Below are 12,528 nucleotides of genomic sequence, written 5' to 3' on the forward strand. Positions count from 1 at the left end.
GGAATACAGAGTCCCGCAGCCATGCAGGTATTGACCTGATTAAAGACTTTACTCACGTCCCCTCGGATCTCACACCCGGCACGATGTTGGTCAAAGCATAAAATGCATTGTGTTCGTCTGGTAGAGAGGCATCGTTGTGCAGATCTTTTTCATCCGTAAAGGACTGTAGCCCCAGCCTCGTGCGGCGGTCAGTGAAGCCTGCGGAATAGGATTCTACCTTCTTGTCCTTTTGACTTCTTGTACTTGCTCCTGTCCTCAGCCGTAGCCTCAGGGTTGTCTGTGATAGCCCTGTGTGCACTATCCCTGTCCTTTAGTTTAGCGCCAACCTCCGTGTTAATCCAGGGCTTTTCATTGGGAAAGAAGTGAACCTTCAATGTGCGGACAACGTTGTCGTTGCATTTCCTAATAAAGCTAATAAAGATGGAGGTGGTTAGCTTGTCAATGTTATCGGCAGAGTCCTGAAACATATTCTAATCAGCGCTAGTAAAGGATAATCTCTGATTCTGGAGACCATTTCTCAATGGAGCAAGTCAAGGGTAATTCCTGTTTGAGCTTCTGCTTGTAAACAGGAAGCAGGGGTATGGAGTCATGCTCTGATTTGCTGAATGGCGGACGAGGGAGGGCCTTGTATAATTGCTTGTGGGTAGAAAAACTGTGGTCTAGGACTTTATCACCGCTAGTGGCGAGGGAGACGTGTTGATGGATATCGAGTATCGCGTGTCATTAATGATGTGGAATTAAAATTGCCAGCAACCAGAACCAGCTTTTGGATGTACGTTTTCCTGCTTGTTTATTGCCTCATACAGTTTGTTAAGTACCAGCTTGTTATTTTTCTTATCCTGAGGTGGAATGTCTACAACAGTCATGATAACGGCTGAAAACTCCCTCGGGAGGTGGAAGGGTCGGCATTTGACCATCAGGTATTCCAAGACGGGTGAACAATGGGTCGAAACTTGCACTGCTCGAATCAGTACACCTGTTGATGAAGATGCAAACCCCTCCCCCCTTCGATTTCCCTGACTCCACTGTCCTGTCCGCCCGGTCCATTGAGTTGAAAAGCCATGGGGTGTATATACTGTAAGTCGAGACCAGGGCAGATAAGTTGAAGCTGGAATTGAGGTAACTGCCGATCTGATGTTCAAAAGTACTTGTCGATTGTAATAAATAATAGAGGATACATTTTGGGAAAATAAAGTACGAAATAATCACAAAATAGCAAAGTTAGGTTGGAGCTTTCAAAATGGCAACCAGCCAGTAGGGCACCATCTTATTGTGTAAGTGCTATTGTTACAGGGTTATTCTGTCTGCCAGATGGCGGTCAGTTCAAAGAGGGCCGACACATGGGTGCATCATTTAGATAAGAATTGTGATGATTAGATCCAAGAATGCATCTGTTCTTGCCTTTTGTGTTTTCACTAGCAAAGTGCTAAGAAATGTTCGTTCAGGTTGGGCGTGACTTCCTGTTAGAATTTGGTATAATTGTTTTCGACTATTCGACTATTCTGAATTGAAGACGCGGAACCACGTGAAGTCTTATTTAGTTGATAGTCATTTACTCTGGGTATTTTGTCATGTATTTCATGGACACACATTGTTTGAGTGTTAATTCTTTCATGACTAATAAATCCTATTAGTTGAATTGAGTAGATGGATTTTAACAGTAATTATTTGATTGACTATACGTTCAAACTTTGGTAGGTTTATAGGTAGTTATTTTCACTACACATAGTACATGCTTGTGTTCCTTCTTGACATCCCTGGTCTGCTTGACTCAACCTCATGCTAGAACACTGGTTGCCAGGATTAGCTATTTGTACCTAGACTCTGAATAATTGTATAATGGTGATAGATAGACACATTTGACTCTAGTGATAGAAAGACACATGTTGATACAGAGAGGTGACATAAGGCTCCCTACCTTGACTAGATCCTCCAGAGATGCACAGGGCCTGTTGCATTTATTCACAAAACATTGAAGTCTGATTGATCAATGTAGTTTATTATATTCAACATAATTCTACATAATGGTGACCCTTCATCCTCGGTTGATGTAGAATTGATTGATGCTTATTTATACAACCCTGTTAGGCCTCACTCCCCCCTGTCTGAGATATCTACTGCAGCCCTCATTCTCCACATACAACACCCGTTCTGCCTGTCACATTCTGTTAAAGGTCCCCAAAGCACACACATGCCTGGGTCGCTCCTCTTTTCAGTTCGCTGCAGCTAGCGACTGGAACGATCTGCAACAAACACTCAAACTGAACTTTTTTCAAAGACTCAATCATGGACACTCTTATTGACAGTTGTGGCTGCTTTGCATGATGTATTGTTGTCTCTACCTTATTGCCCTTTGTGCTGTTGTCTGTACCCAATAATGTTTATACCCTGTTTTGTGCTGCTACCATGTTGTGCTGCTACCATGTTGTTCTGCTACCATGTTAGGCTGCTACCATGTTGTCATGTTGTGTTGCTTCCATGCTATGTTGTTGATTTATGTGTCTCTTTATATAGTGTTTTCTCTCTTGTTGTGATGTGTTTTGTCCGGTTGGGAATTTAGCCAGGACACCGGGGTTAACACCCCTACTCTTACTATAAGTGCCATGGGATATTTAATGACCTCAGAGAGTCAGGACACCCATTTTAACGTCCCGCCCGAAAGACAGCACCCTACACAGGGCAGTGTCCCCAATCACTGCCCTGGGGCATTGGGATATTTTTTTAGACCAGAGGAAAGAGTGCCTCCTACTGGCCCTCCAACACCACTTCCAGCAGCATCTGGTCTCCCATCCAGGGACTGACCAGGACTAACCCTGCTTAGCTTCAGAAGCCAGCCAGCAGTGGGATGCAGGGTGGTATGCATAATAAAATAAATACAAATAATTCCACCAAGCTAAACAAGCTAGAATTTCAGAGAATGAACGCACACACACTCCTTACCCAGTCCTCCTGGTAAAGTCTTGACTACAGGTTTGAGCTGAGCGATCTCCAGAGCCTCCCACAGCATATCGTCTGAAGCCTTCGTCTCTGGGTCCAGGTTAAACCTGGCAAACAAACACACACACACATACACACACACCTTACAACAGGGTCATAGGACTGGACCAGTAGAACAATCTAATATCAAATCAAATGTATTTAAATAGCCCTTCGTACATCAGCTGATATCTCAAAGTGCTGTACAGAAACCCAGCCTAAAACCCCAAACAGCAAGCAATGCAGGTGTTGAAGCACCAACACAATCCAGTTTATACACCAGGTGGGTCTAATCCTGAATGTTGATTGGTTAAAACCGTATTCCAGCTGGTGTCTATTCCACAAGTTACCACAGGCTAAATCTATGGCGTTATGATGCCTATTTACTCCGTTCCATCTGACTGTGCAATCCACTGTCTCATCAGCCTAGCCAGGCAATTTATAAACTTGATCTCCATTATAAAAAGCATCTAGAATAATCTAATCTAATAATATAAAGTATATAGAGTATAACTAACACACACACACAAGCACACTCCTTACCACAGGGTCATAGGACTGGACCAGTAGTACATTTGAATAACCTATACCAGTAGGATTTGATACAGGCTAACCTACTACTTCAAATCCCACCCATGTGCCGTGTGAAAGGAGTATGCATTCTTTACTGTTCTCGCCAGGACGTTTTCTATTGTTTCATCCTCTATTCATAGTATTCTTTCTTATATTACTTTTCTATTTCTGTTTTCTGTTTCTGTTGGGCTTGTTCTCGGTGCATCTACAACATGATAATGCTTTGGAGCGCTCCAAAAATAAATGACTCGTGTTGAGTTTTTCCAGAGATGCGTCTGGTTATCAGACACCTCCTAAGATGACATTCTCTGTGTTTAAACTCTCACAAGTTTCAACAGTCGGCCAACTGACCCAGTTACAAGTAGCGCCTGTCTCTATTTTTCCCCTCGTAAAACAACTCACACTCTGCAGTGTGGCGTGGCTGCTGCTGGGAGTACAACATTACTCTCAATACTTTTGGCTTAACTTCCTGTATGCTGTCTCAATGTTCTTCACTCTTGGTACTACAGGCTTTCGTGCCAGCCCAGCCCTAGAACTCCTGAATCAGCTAATACAGGTTTTGCTGATGAGTTGATTGATGGAATCATGTGTAATGGTGCTGATGAGTTGATTGATGGAATCATGTGTAATGGTGCTGATGAGTTGATTGATGGAATCATGGGTAATGGTGCTGATGAGTTGATTGATGGAATCATGTGTAATGGTGCTGGCCATGGTGAAGACACTGTTGCTCCTCCAGAACTAGGAGAAAAACACTGATCTTGATGAAACTGTAGTGTGGGGGTTCTCTTACCGGATGGTTCCGCTGAATAAGATGGGGTCCTGGAGGATGATGGAGAATCTAGACCTCAGAGTCTGCAGAGGCAGCTTGGCGATGTCAATGTCATCTATGATGATACGCCCTGTTTGGAGAGAAGACCAGCTGTGTTAAAATGACCCAGTTAATAAATGTAAGTCCAATAAAAACTTTAGTTGTAGTATCGTCATAGTAACAGTTGGCAGTGTCTACCCTCGAACATGTCGACCATGCGGAAGAAGGCCAAGGAGAAAGAAGACTTCCCACTTCCTGTCCTACCACAGATCCCCACCTGGAAACCACAGGAAGACAGTTTGTTTGATGGCTCATCGTCGTCATTATACTCACTGTCATCATCATCACTATCACTGCACAAAACTGCTCTACGCTGTCTTTCATTAGCTACAGTTAATTCCCTTCATTTGATTTTTTTCTCTCACTCCCCCATTCATTCTGTGTGACTGTATGTTACCTTCTGTCCAGGGCTGATGTGTGCGTTGACTTGTTTGAGGACAGGTTTCAGGGTGGTGTCGTAACGCACACTCAGGTTCTGGATCTGAATCTCTCCTTGCCGTGGCCAGCCATCCGGCACCTGAGATGCGGCTAGAGGGAGGGAATGAGAGGGAGAGACAGATGAGACGGACAGGGAGAGGGAGACACAGGTGAGATGGACAGAGAGAGGGAGAGACGGGTGAGACGGACAGAGAGAGGGCGAGACGGGTGAGATGGACAGAGAGAGGGAGAGACGGGTGAGATGGACAGGGAGACGGAGAGACAGGTGAGATGGACAGAGAGAGGGAGAGACGGGTGAGACGGACAGGGAGAGGGCGAGACGGGTGAGATGGTCAGAGAGACGGAGAGACAGGTGAGACGGACAGAGAGAGGGTGAGACGGGTGAGATGGACAGAGAGAGGGAGAGACGGGTGAGATGGACAGAGACAGGGAGAGACAGGGGAGATGGACAGAGAGAGGGTGAGACGGACAGAGAGAGGGCGAGATGGGTGAGATGGACAGAGAGAGGGAGAGAGAGGGGGCGAGACGGGTGAGATGGACAGGGAGAGGGAGAGACAGGGGAGATGGACAGAGAGAGGGAGAGACGGGTGAGACGGACAGAGAGAGGGCGAGATGGGTGAGATGGACAGAGAGAGGGAGAGACGGGTGAGACGGACAGAGAGAGGGCGAGATGGGTGAGATGGACAGAGAGAGGGAGAGACAGGTGAGATGGACAGAGAGAGGGAGAGACAGGTGAGACGGACAGAGAGAGACGGAGAGACGGGTGAGATGGACAGAGAGACGGAGAGACAGGTGAGATGGACAGGGAGAGGGAGAGAGTGAGGGCGAGACGGGTGAGATGGACAGAGAGAGGGAGAGACAGGTGAGACGGACAGGGAGAGGGAGAGACAGGGGAGATGGACAGAGAGAGGGAGAGACAGGGGAGATGGACAGAGAGAGGGAGAGACAGGGGAGATGGACAGAGAGAGGGAGAGACAGGTGAGATGGACAGATCGAGGGAGATTATCAGTGGTCTTGTATGTCTTCCATTTCCTAATAATTGCTCCCACAGTTGATTTCTTCAAACCAAGCTGCCTACCTATTGCAGATTCAGTCTTCCCAGCCTGGTGCGGGTCTACAATTTTGTTTCTGGTGTTCTTTGACAGCTCTTTGATCTTGGCCATAGTGGAGTTTGGAGTGTGACTGTTTGAGGTTGTGGACAGGTGTCTTTTATACTGATAACAAGTTCAAACAGGTGCCATTAATACAGGTAACGAGTGGAGGACAGAGGAGCCTCCTAAAGAATAAGTTACAGGTCTGTGAGAGCCAGAAATCCTGCTTGTTTGTAGGTGACCACAAATACTTATTTTCCACCATAATTTGCAAATAAATTAATAAAAAATCCTACAATGTGATTTTCTGGATTTTTTTTCTCATTTTGTCTGTCATAGTTGAAGTGTACATATGATGAAAATTACAGGCCTCTCTCATATTTTTTAAGTGGGAGAACTTGCACAATTGGTGGCTGACTAAATACTTTTTTGCCCCACTGTAAGTCTGGAGCTAAGAGGTAGTACTGTACTAAGGTTAGACTTAGGTCTGGAGCTAAGAGGTAGTACTGTACTAAGGTTAGACTTGGGTCTGGAGCTAAGAGGTAGTACTGTACTAAGGTTAGACTTAGGTCTGGAGCTAAGAGGTAGTACTGTACTAAGGTTAGACTTAGGTCTGGAGCTAAGAGGTAGTACTGTACTAAGGTTAGACTTAGGTCTGGAGCTAAGAGGTAGTACTGTACTAAGGTTCGACTTGGGTCTGGAGCTAAGAGGTAGTACTGTACTAAGGTTAGACTTGGGCCTGGAGCTAAGAGGTAGTACTGTACTAAGGTTCGACTTGGGCCTGGAGCTAAGAGGTAGTACTGTACTAAGGTTAGACTTAGGTCTGGAGCTAAGAGGTAGTACTGTACTAAGGTTAGACTTAGGTCTGGAGCTAAGAGGTAGTACTGTACTAAGGTTAGACTTAGGTCTGGAGCTAAGAGGTAGTACTGTACTAAGGTTAGACTTAGGCCTGGAGCTAAGAGGTAGTACTGTACTAAGGTTAGACTTGGGCCTGGAGCTAAGAGGTAGTACTGTACTAAGGTTAGACTTAGGTCTGGAGCTAAGAGGTAGTACTGTACTAAGGTTAGACTTAGGTCTGGAGCTAAGAGGTAGTACTGTACTAAGGTTAGACTTGGGTCTGGAGCTAAGAGGTAGTACTGTACTAAGGTTAGACTTAGGTCTGGAGCTAAGAGGTAGTACTGTACTAAGGTTAGACTTGGGTCTGGAGCTAAGAGGTAGTACTGTACTAAGGTTAGACTTAGGCCTGGAGCTAAGAGGTAGTACTGTACTAAGGTTAGACTTAGGCCTGGAGCTAAGAGGTAGTACAGTACTAAGGTTAGACTGTACGAACCCATCAGTCCCTCGTAGTTCTCAGGCTCAGTCTTCAGCAGGCCGTTGATCCTCTTGACTGAACCCAGCTGAACCTCCATGTCTGCCAGGTTCCGCACCATCCAGTTCAGGTAGTTGGATACCTGGGACAGAGACACAGACAGGTAGTGTAACAGGAAGGAGGAGAGAGGTTTGATTGGTTTAGAGCCTCTTGCCTGACGACTCGTCCTGAATTCAGCTGCTCTATTGATTGTTCAGTAAATTCATTCTGAAACTGACATCCTAGAAATCCTTTGTGCGGATTTCAAATTCATCAGCGATTGGATCTTTTCTAACCAATAAGAGTGTCAAAGTTGATGACGTCATCGTGTAGGACGGCTTTGGCCTACAACCCATCGGTTTCTGGGACCAATCAGAACGGTCAGAATGTGTTCCATTCTGTAAGACGTCGGGGAGGTCAGATCCAGACTCTTCAAATCAAATCAATCAAATAAAATGTATTTATATAGCCCTTCGTACATATCTCAAAGTGCTGTACAGAAACACAGACTAAAACCCCAAACAGCAAGCAATGCTGGCTAGGAAAAACTCCCTAGAAAGGCCAGAACCTAGGAAGAAACCTAGAGAGGAACCAGGCTATGAGAAGAAGAAACTTCTGTTTCTTCCTGGAGAGGAAACACAAGTGGGTGTGTTGGCCGCAGCAACTCAGCCTCAGTAATGTGTGAATAAATTCGATCTTTGACCTTAGACACACACACACACACACACACACACACACACACACACACACACACACACACACACACACACACACACACACACACACACACACACACACACACACACACACACACACACACACACACAAACACACACACACACACACACACACAAACACACACACACACACACACACCCCAGAGCGGTCCTCACCATGAGTGCGTAGGTGAGTCCGAGTCCCACCAGGCCAGTGGAGAGGTGGTTGTACAGAGAGTTGCTGATGGACGCCACGGCTGCTATCAGAACAACACAGGCTCCTACATACTCCTATAGAGGAACAGTATACATAGTCACCACACACAAACCTGTACACGTTTGGAGAGAAAACAAACAGTTAAAACTTCATAGTCCAATAGAAATACAAAGAAATGCTCAGTATGAATCCATAGAATCCTGTCATATTCAAAGTTCCCATAGAGGGAGCAGTCACCCAATAGAATGAGAGCAGACGTAATAACTTAATCAGCACGAACCATGCCGTAGATACACCACACAGACAAGACTTTAGTAGAGCAGGCCATGCCGTAGATACACCACACAGATAAGACTTTAGTAGAGTAGGCCATGCCTTAGATACACCACACAGACAAGACTTTAGTAGAGCAGGCCATGCCGTAGATACACCACACAGACAAGACTTTAGTAGAGTAGGCCATGCCTTAGATACACCACACAGACAAGACTTTAGTAGAGCAGGCCATGCCTTAGATACACCACACAGACAAGAGTTTAGTAGAGCAGGCCATGCCTTAGATACACCACACAGACAAGATTTTAGTAGAGCAGGCCATGCCTTAGATACACCACACAGACAAGACTTTAGTAGAGCAGGCCATGCCATAGATACACCACACAGACAAGACTTTAGTAGAGTAGGCCATGCCTTAGATACACCACACAGACAAGACTTTAGTAGAGCAGGCCATGCCTTAGATACACCACACAGACAAGAGTTTAGTAGAGCAGAATGCATTATAGAGTAGACCTCATTACCATGCGGACCTCTAGCCAGCGATTGGCTGCTGTGAGGAAGAGAGATGCGATGTTGTTGGCATCAGTATACTCCAATAACCTCTGTCTGAACCTGGACTCGTACCTGGAGGAGAGACAATCACAGAGTAATATGTGGAGAAACACATAACCACCTCGCTGGTCCAGATCAAAATGGATGTTGTTTAGAAAATCTTTACCTGAATGCCCGGATGGTGGTGAGGCCCTCCACTGTCTCTGAGAAGTGGGACAGGAGAGGGAGCTGGGTACTATCCTCCAACTGCTGGAGGTCCCTGACCAGAGAGAGAGGAGGGGGGGGGAGATAGGTAGAGAGAGAGAGAGAGAGAGAGAGGTGGGGGGATAGGTAGAGAGAGGGGGGGAATAGGTTGAGAGAGAGGGGGAATAGGTAGAGAGAGAGAGGGGGAATAGGTAGAGAGAGGGGGGAATAGGTAGAGAGAGAGAGGGGGAATAGGTAGAGAGAGAGAGAGAGAGGTAGGGGGGTGAATAGGTAGAGAGAGAGAGGTGGGGGGGAGAATAGGTAGAGAGAGGGGGGATAGGTTGAGAGAGAGGGGGGGGAATAGGTTGAGAGAGAGGGGAGGGGGAATAGGTAGAGAGAGAGAAGTAGGGGGCGAATAGGTAGAGAGAGAGAGGTGGGGGGAGAATAGGTAGAGAGAGGGGGGGATAGGTTGAGAGAGAGGGGGGGAATAGGTTGAGAGAGAGGGAGGGGGAATAGGTAGAGAGAGGGGGGTAGGTAGAGAGAGGTGGGGGGATTAGGTAGAGAGTGGGGGGAATAGGTAGAGAGAGGTGGGGGGGGAATAGGTAGAGAGGGGGGGAATAGGTAGAGAGCGGTGTGGGGGGAATAGGTAGAGAGAGAGAGAGAGGTGGGGGGAATAGGTAGAGAGAAAGAGAGGTGTTGGGAGAATAGGTAGAGAGAGGGGGATAGGTTGAGAGAGAGGGGGGAATAGGTCGAGAGGGGGAATAGGTTGAGAGAGAGGGGGGGAATAGGTAGAGAGAGGGGGGATAGGTAGAGAGGGGGGATAGGTAGAGAGGCAGAATAGGTAGAGAGAGGTGGGGGGGATTAGGTAGAGGGGGGGAATAGGTAGAGAGAGGTGGGGGGGGAATAGGAAGAGAGAGGGGGAATAGGAAGAGAGAGGGGGGGAATAGGTAGAGAGAGGGGGGGGAATAGGTAGAGAGAGAGGGGAAATAGGTAGAGGGGGGAGAATAGGTAGAGAGAGAGAGTGGTGGGGGGATAGGTAGAGAGAGAGAGGGAGGGGGAGAATAGGTAGAGAGAGAGAGAGAAAGAGGTGGGTGGATAGGTAGAGAGAGAGAGAAAGAGAGGGGGAGAGAGACAGGGAGAAAGGGAGAGAGAGGGTAGGGAGAGAGACAGAGAGAGTAGGGAGAGAGATGGGGAGAAAGGGAGAGAGAGAGTAGGGAGAGAGACGGGGAGAAAGGGAGAGATAGAGTAGGGAGAGAGACAGGGAGAAAGGGAGAGAGAGAGTAGGGAGAGAGACAGGGAGAAAGGGAGAGAGACAGTAGGGAGAGAGACGGGGAGAAAGGGAGAGATAGAGTAGGGAGAGAGACAGGGAGAAAGGGAGAGAGAGAGTAGGGAGAGAGACAGGGAGAAAGGGAGAGAGACAGTAGGGAGAGAGACGGGGAGCAAGGGAGAGAGATAGTAGGGAGAGAGACAGGGAGAAAGGGAGAGAGAGAGTAGGGAGAGACAGGGAGAAAGGGAGAGAGAGAGTAGGGAGAGAGAGTAGGGAGAGACAGGGAGAAATGGATAGAGAGAGAGAGAGTAGGGAGAGAGACAGGGAGAAAGGGAGAGAGAGAGAGAGTAGGGAGAGAGACAGGGAGAAAGGGAGAGAGAGAGAGTAGGGAGAGAGACAGGGAGAAAGGGAGAGAGAGAGAGAGAGAGTAGGGAGAGAGAGACATACAAGATATAGAAATGGACAGACAAAGGAAAAGGGGAGACATACTGTAACTCGCCCAGACGAGAACACTGCCCTTTGAATAAACTGATAAACTGAAGCAAAAGAAGTGACAGAGAAAAAAATATCCCAAACCAGGCACTCACCTGGAGGCAACCCGGAAGTACTTCTGTATGAAGTAGCAGGTGATGGCCAGGGGCACCAGGGCAATGAGGAACACAGGGGTCACATAGGAGATAACCCCCAGCGCCGACACACACAGCAGGGTGGAGCGACTCAGACACTCCAGGGTGGCAGGGATGTGCTGGGGACACAGCCACCAGTGAAACATTACATTACTACCATCTACCAGGAAAAGCAACCAAAGTGTTCACAGGATGTAGCTACTTTGAAAACCACAAAGAAAAATAAGCAAAGTCTATTTGAGATTCCTAGAATTTGAAAGTTCCAAGTCAGTGTGGTTGAGGCTCCTTCTAGTGTTAACACACAGAAAGGGTGGTGTAGACATACCTGGTCTATGGTGTTGGTGTCAGAGGAGAACCTGTTGAGGATGTTACCCAGGGGAGTGGTCTCAAACAGCCTGGAGGAGACACAGTTCTCGTGTTTGTACATGTTTTTACTGTTCCAGGAGTACAACCTCAAGTGGAAGGATGAAGCTGCTGGAATATCATCAATGTTTCTGTTACAGATTCTATTCCTCTGAGGGTTTTGAGGAATTTAATTTGAAAACAAGAAGACAATGAAAGTGATTATCCTTCCTGGCTGCCACCTTATCTAAAATGGCCCCGACCAGAAGGTCATTAGTTGTCTGGGATCTGGCACTGCGCTGGCGTCGCCGTGGTTTCAGTGTGTGGAAGGCAGATGGACCTCTGGGTAATGGGGCGGTTCACAATGTATACAGTGTCCTACCTCGCTCCCCAGGATGATCGATCGTTACACACACACACACACACACACACACACACACACACACACACACACACACACACACACACACACACACACACACACACACACACACACACACACACACACACACACACAAACACATCTCACTCACTCACTCACTCACATGATGTGCACACACACAAGCACACACCTTTACCTCATAGGTGCCAGTATGATCTTGCTGAGCAGGTTGTGGTGTAGTTCTTTGGCCACTCTCAGGCCTGTCCACTCTACAGCCACAGAGGTGACCAGACACAGAGCGATGCCCAGACAGCACAGCACACTGAACACTGACAGGTACCACGAGTGGCTGAAGCCACACTCCTACAGAGGGGAACACAGGGGAAATAGGCTTGATTAGAGAGCAGTGTGTGTATGTGTGTCACACTCTGGGTTCATCAAAGAACTTATCACAAACCAAAATAACATCACACCTCTTCTCTCTCACACACCAATACTTAGTTCCCTCTGAGAGTAACCCTGAGCGCTACTGTAACGTCAACTCTAACCATTAATAATTAGCTGACTATGTTGTTACATGCATGAGTCACCAAGCCTGTACTGACTTTGAACATTATGTTGGTCTCTCTCTCTCTCACTCACTCACTCACTCACTCACTCACTCACT

The 12,528-nt window shown here is 47.1% G+C and overlaps 1 protein-coding gene across 1 annotated transcript in view; it reads right to left on the reverse strand.

Annotated features, from left to right (window-relative positions):
* Window positions 1–12,528, reverse strand: part of LOC135556641 (ATP-binding cassette sub-family C member 8-like) — a 148,649-nt gene that overhangs the window by 12,883 nt on the left and 123,238 nt on the right. The window contains exons 26-36 of the mRNA XM_064990008.1: window positions 12,058–12,224; window positions 11,463–11,532; window positions 11,099–11,256; window positions 9,228–9,320; window positions 9,031–9,133; window positions 8,191–8,304; window positions 7,280–7,400; window positions 4,818–4,948; window positions 4,559–4,637; window positions 4,343–4,451; window positions 2,941–3,044 (exon numbers count right to left, since the gene is read on the reverse strand). Coding sequence (XP_064846080.1) covers window positions 2,941–3,044; window positions 4,343–4,451; window positions 4,559–4,637; window positions 4,818–4,948; window positions 7,280–7,400; window positions 8,191–8,304; window positions 9,031–9,133; window positions 9,228–9,320; window positions 11,099–11,256; window positions 11,463–11,532; window positions 12,058–12,224 — 1,249 coding nt within the window. The remainder of the gene's footprint in view (window positions 1–2,940; window positions 3,045–4,342; window positions 4,452–4,558; window positions 4,638–4,817; window positions 4,949–7,279; window positions 7,401–8,190; window positions 8,305–9,030; window positions 9,134–9,227; window positions 9,321–11,098; window positions 11,257–11,462; window positions 11,533–12,057; window positions 12,225–12,528) is intronic.

This window comes from Oncorhynchus masou, chromosome 15 (genome assembly GCF_036934945.1).
Source record: "Oncorhynchus masou masou isolate Uvic2021 chromosome 15, UVic_Omas_1.1, whole genome shotgun sequence".
NCBI classification, from domain to species: domain Eukaryota; kingdom Metazoa; phylum Chordata; class Actinopteri; order Salmoniformes; family Salmonidae; genus Oncorhynchus; species Oncorhynchus masou.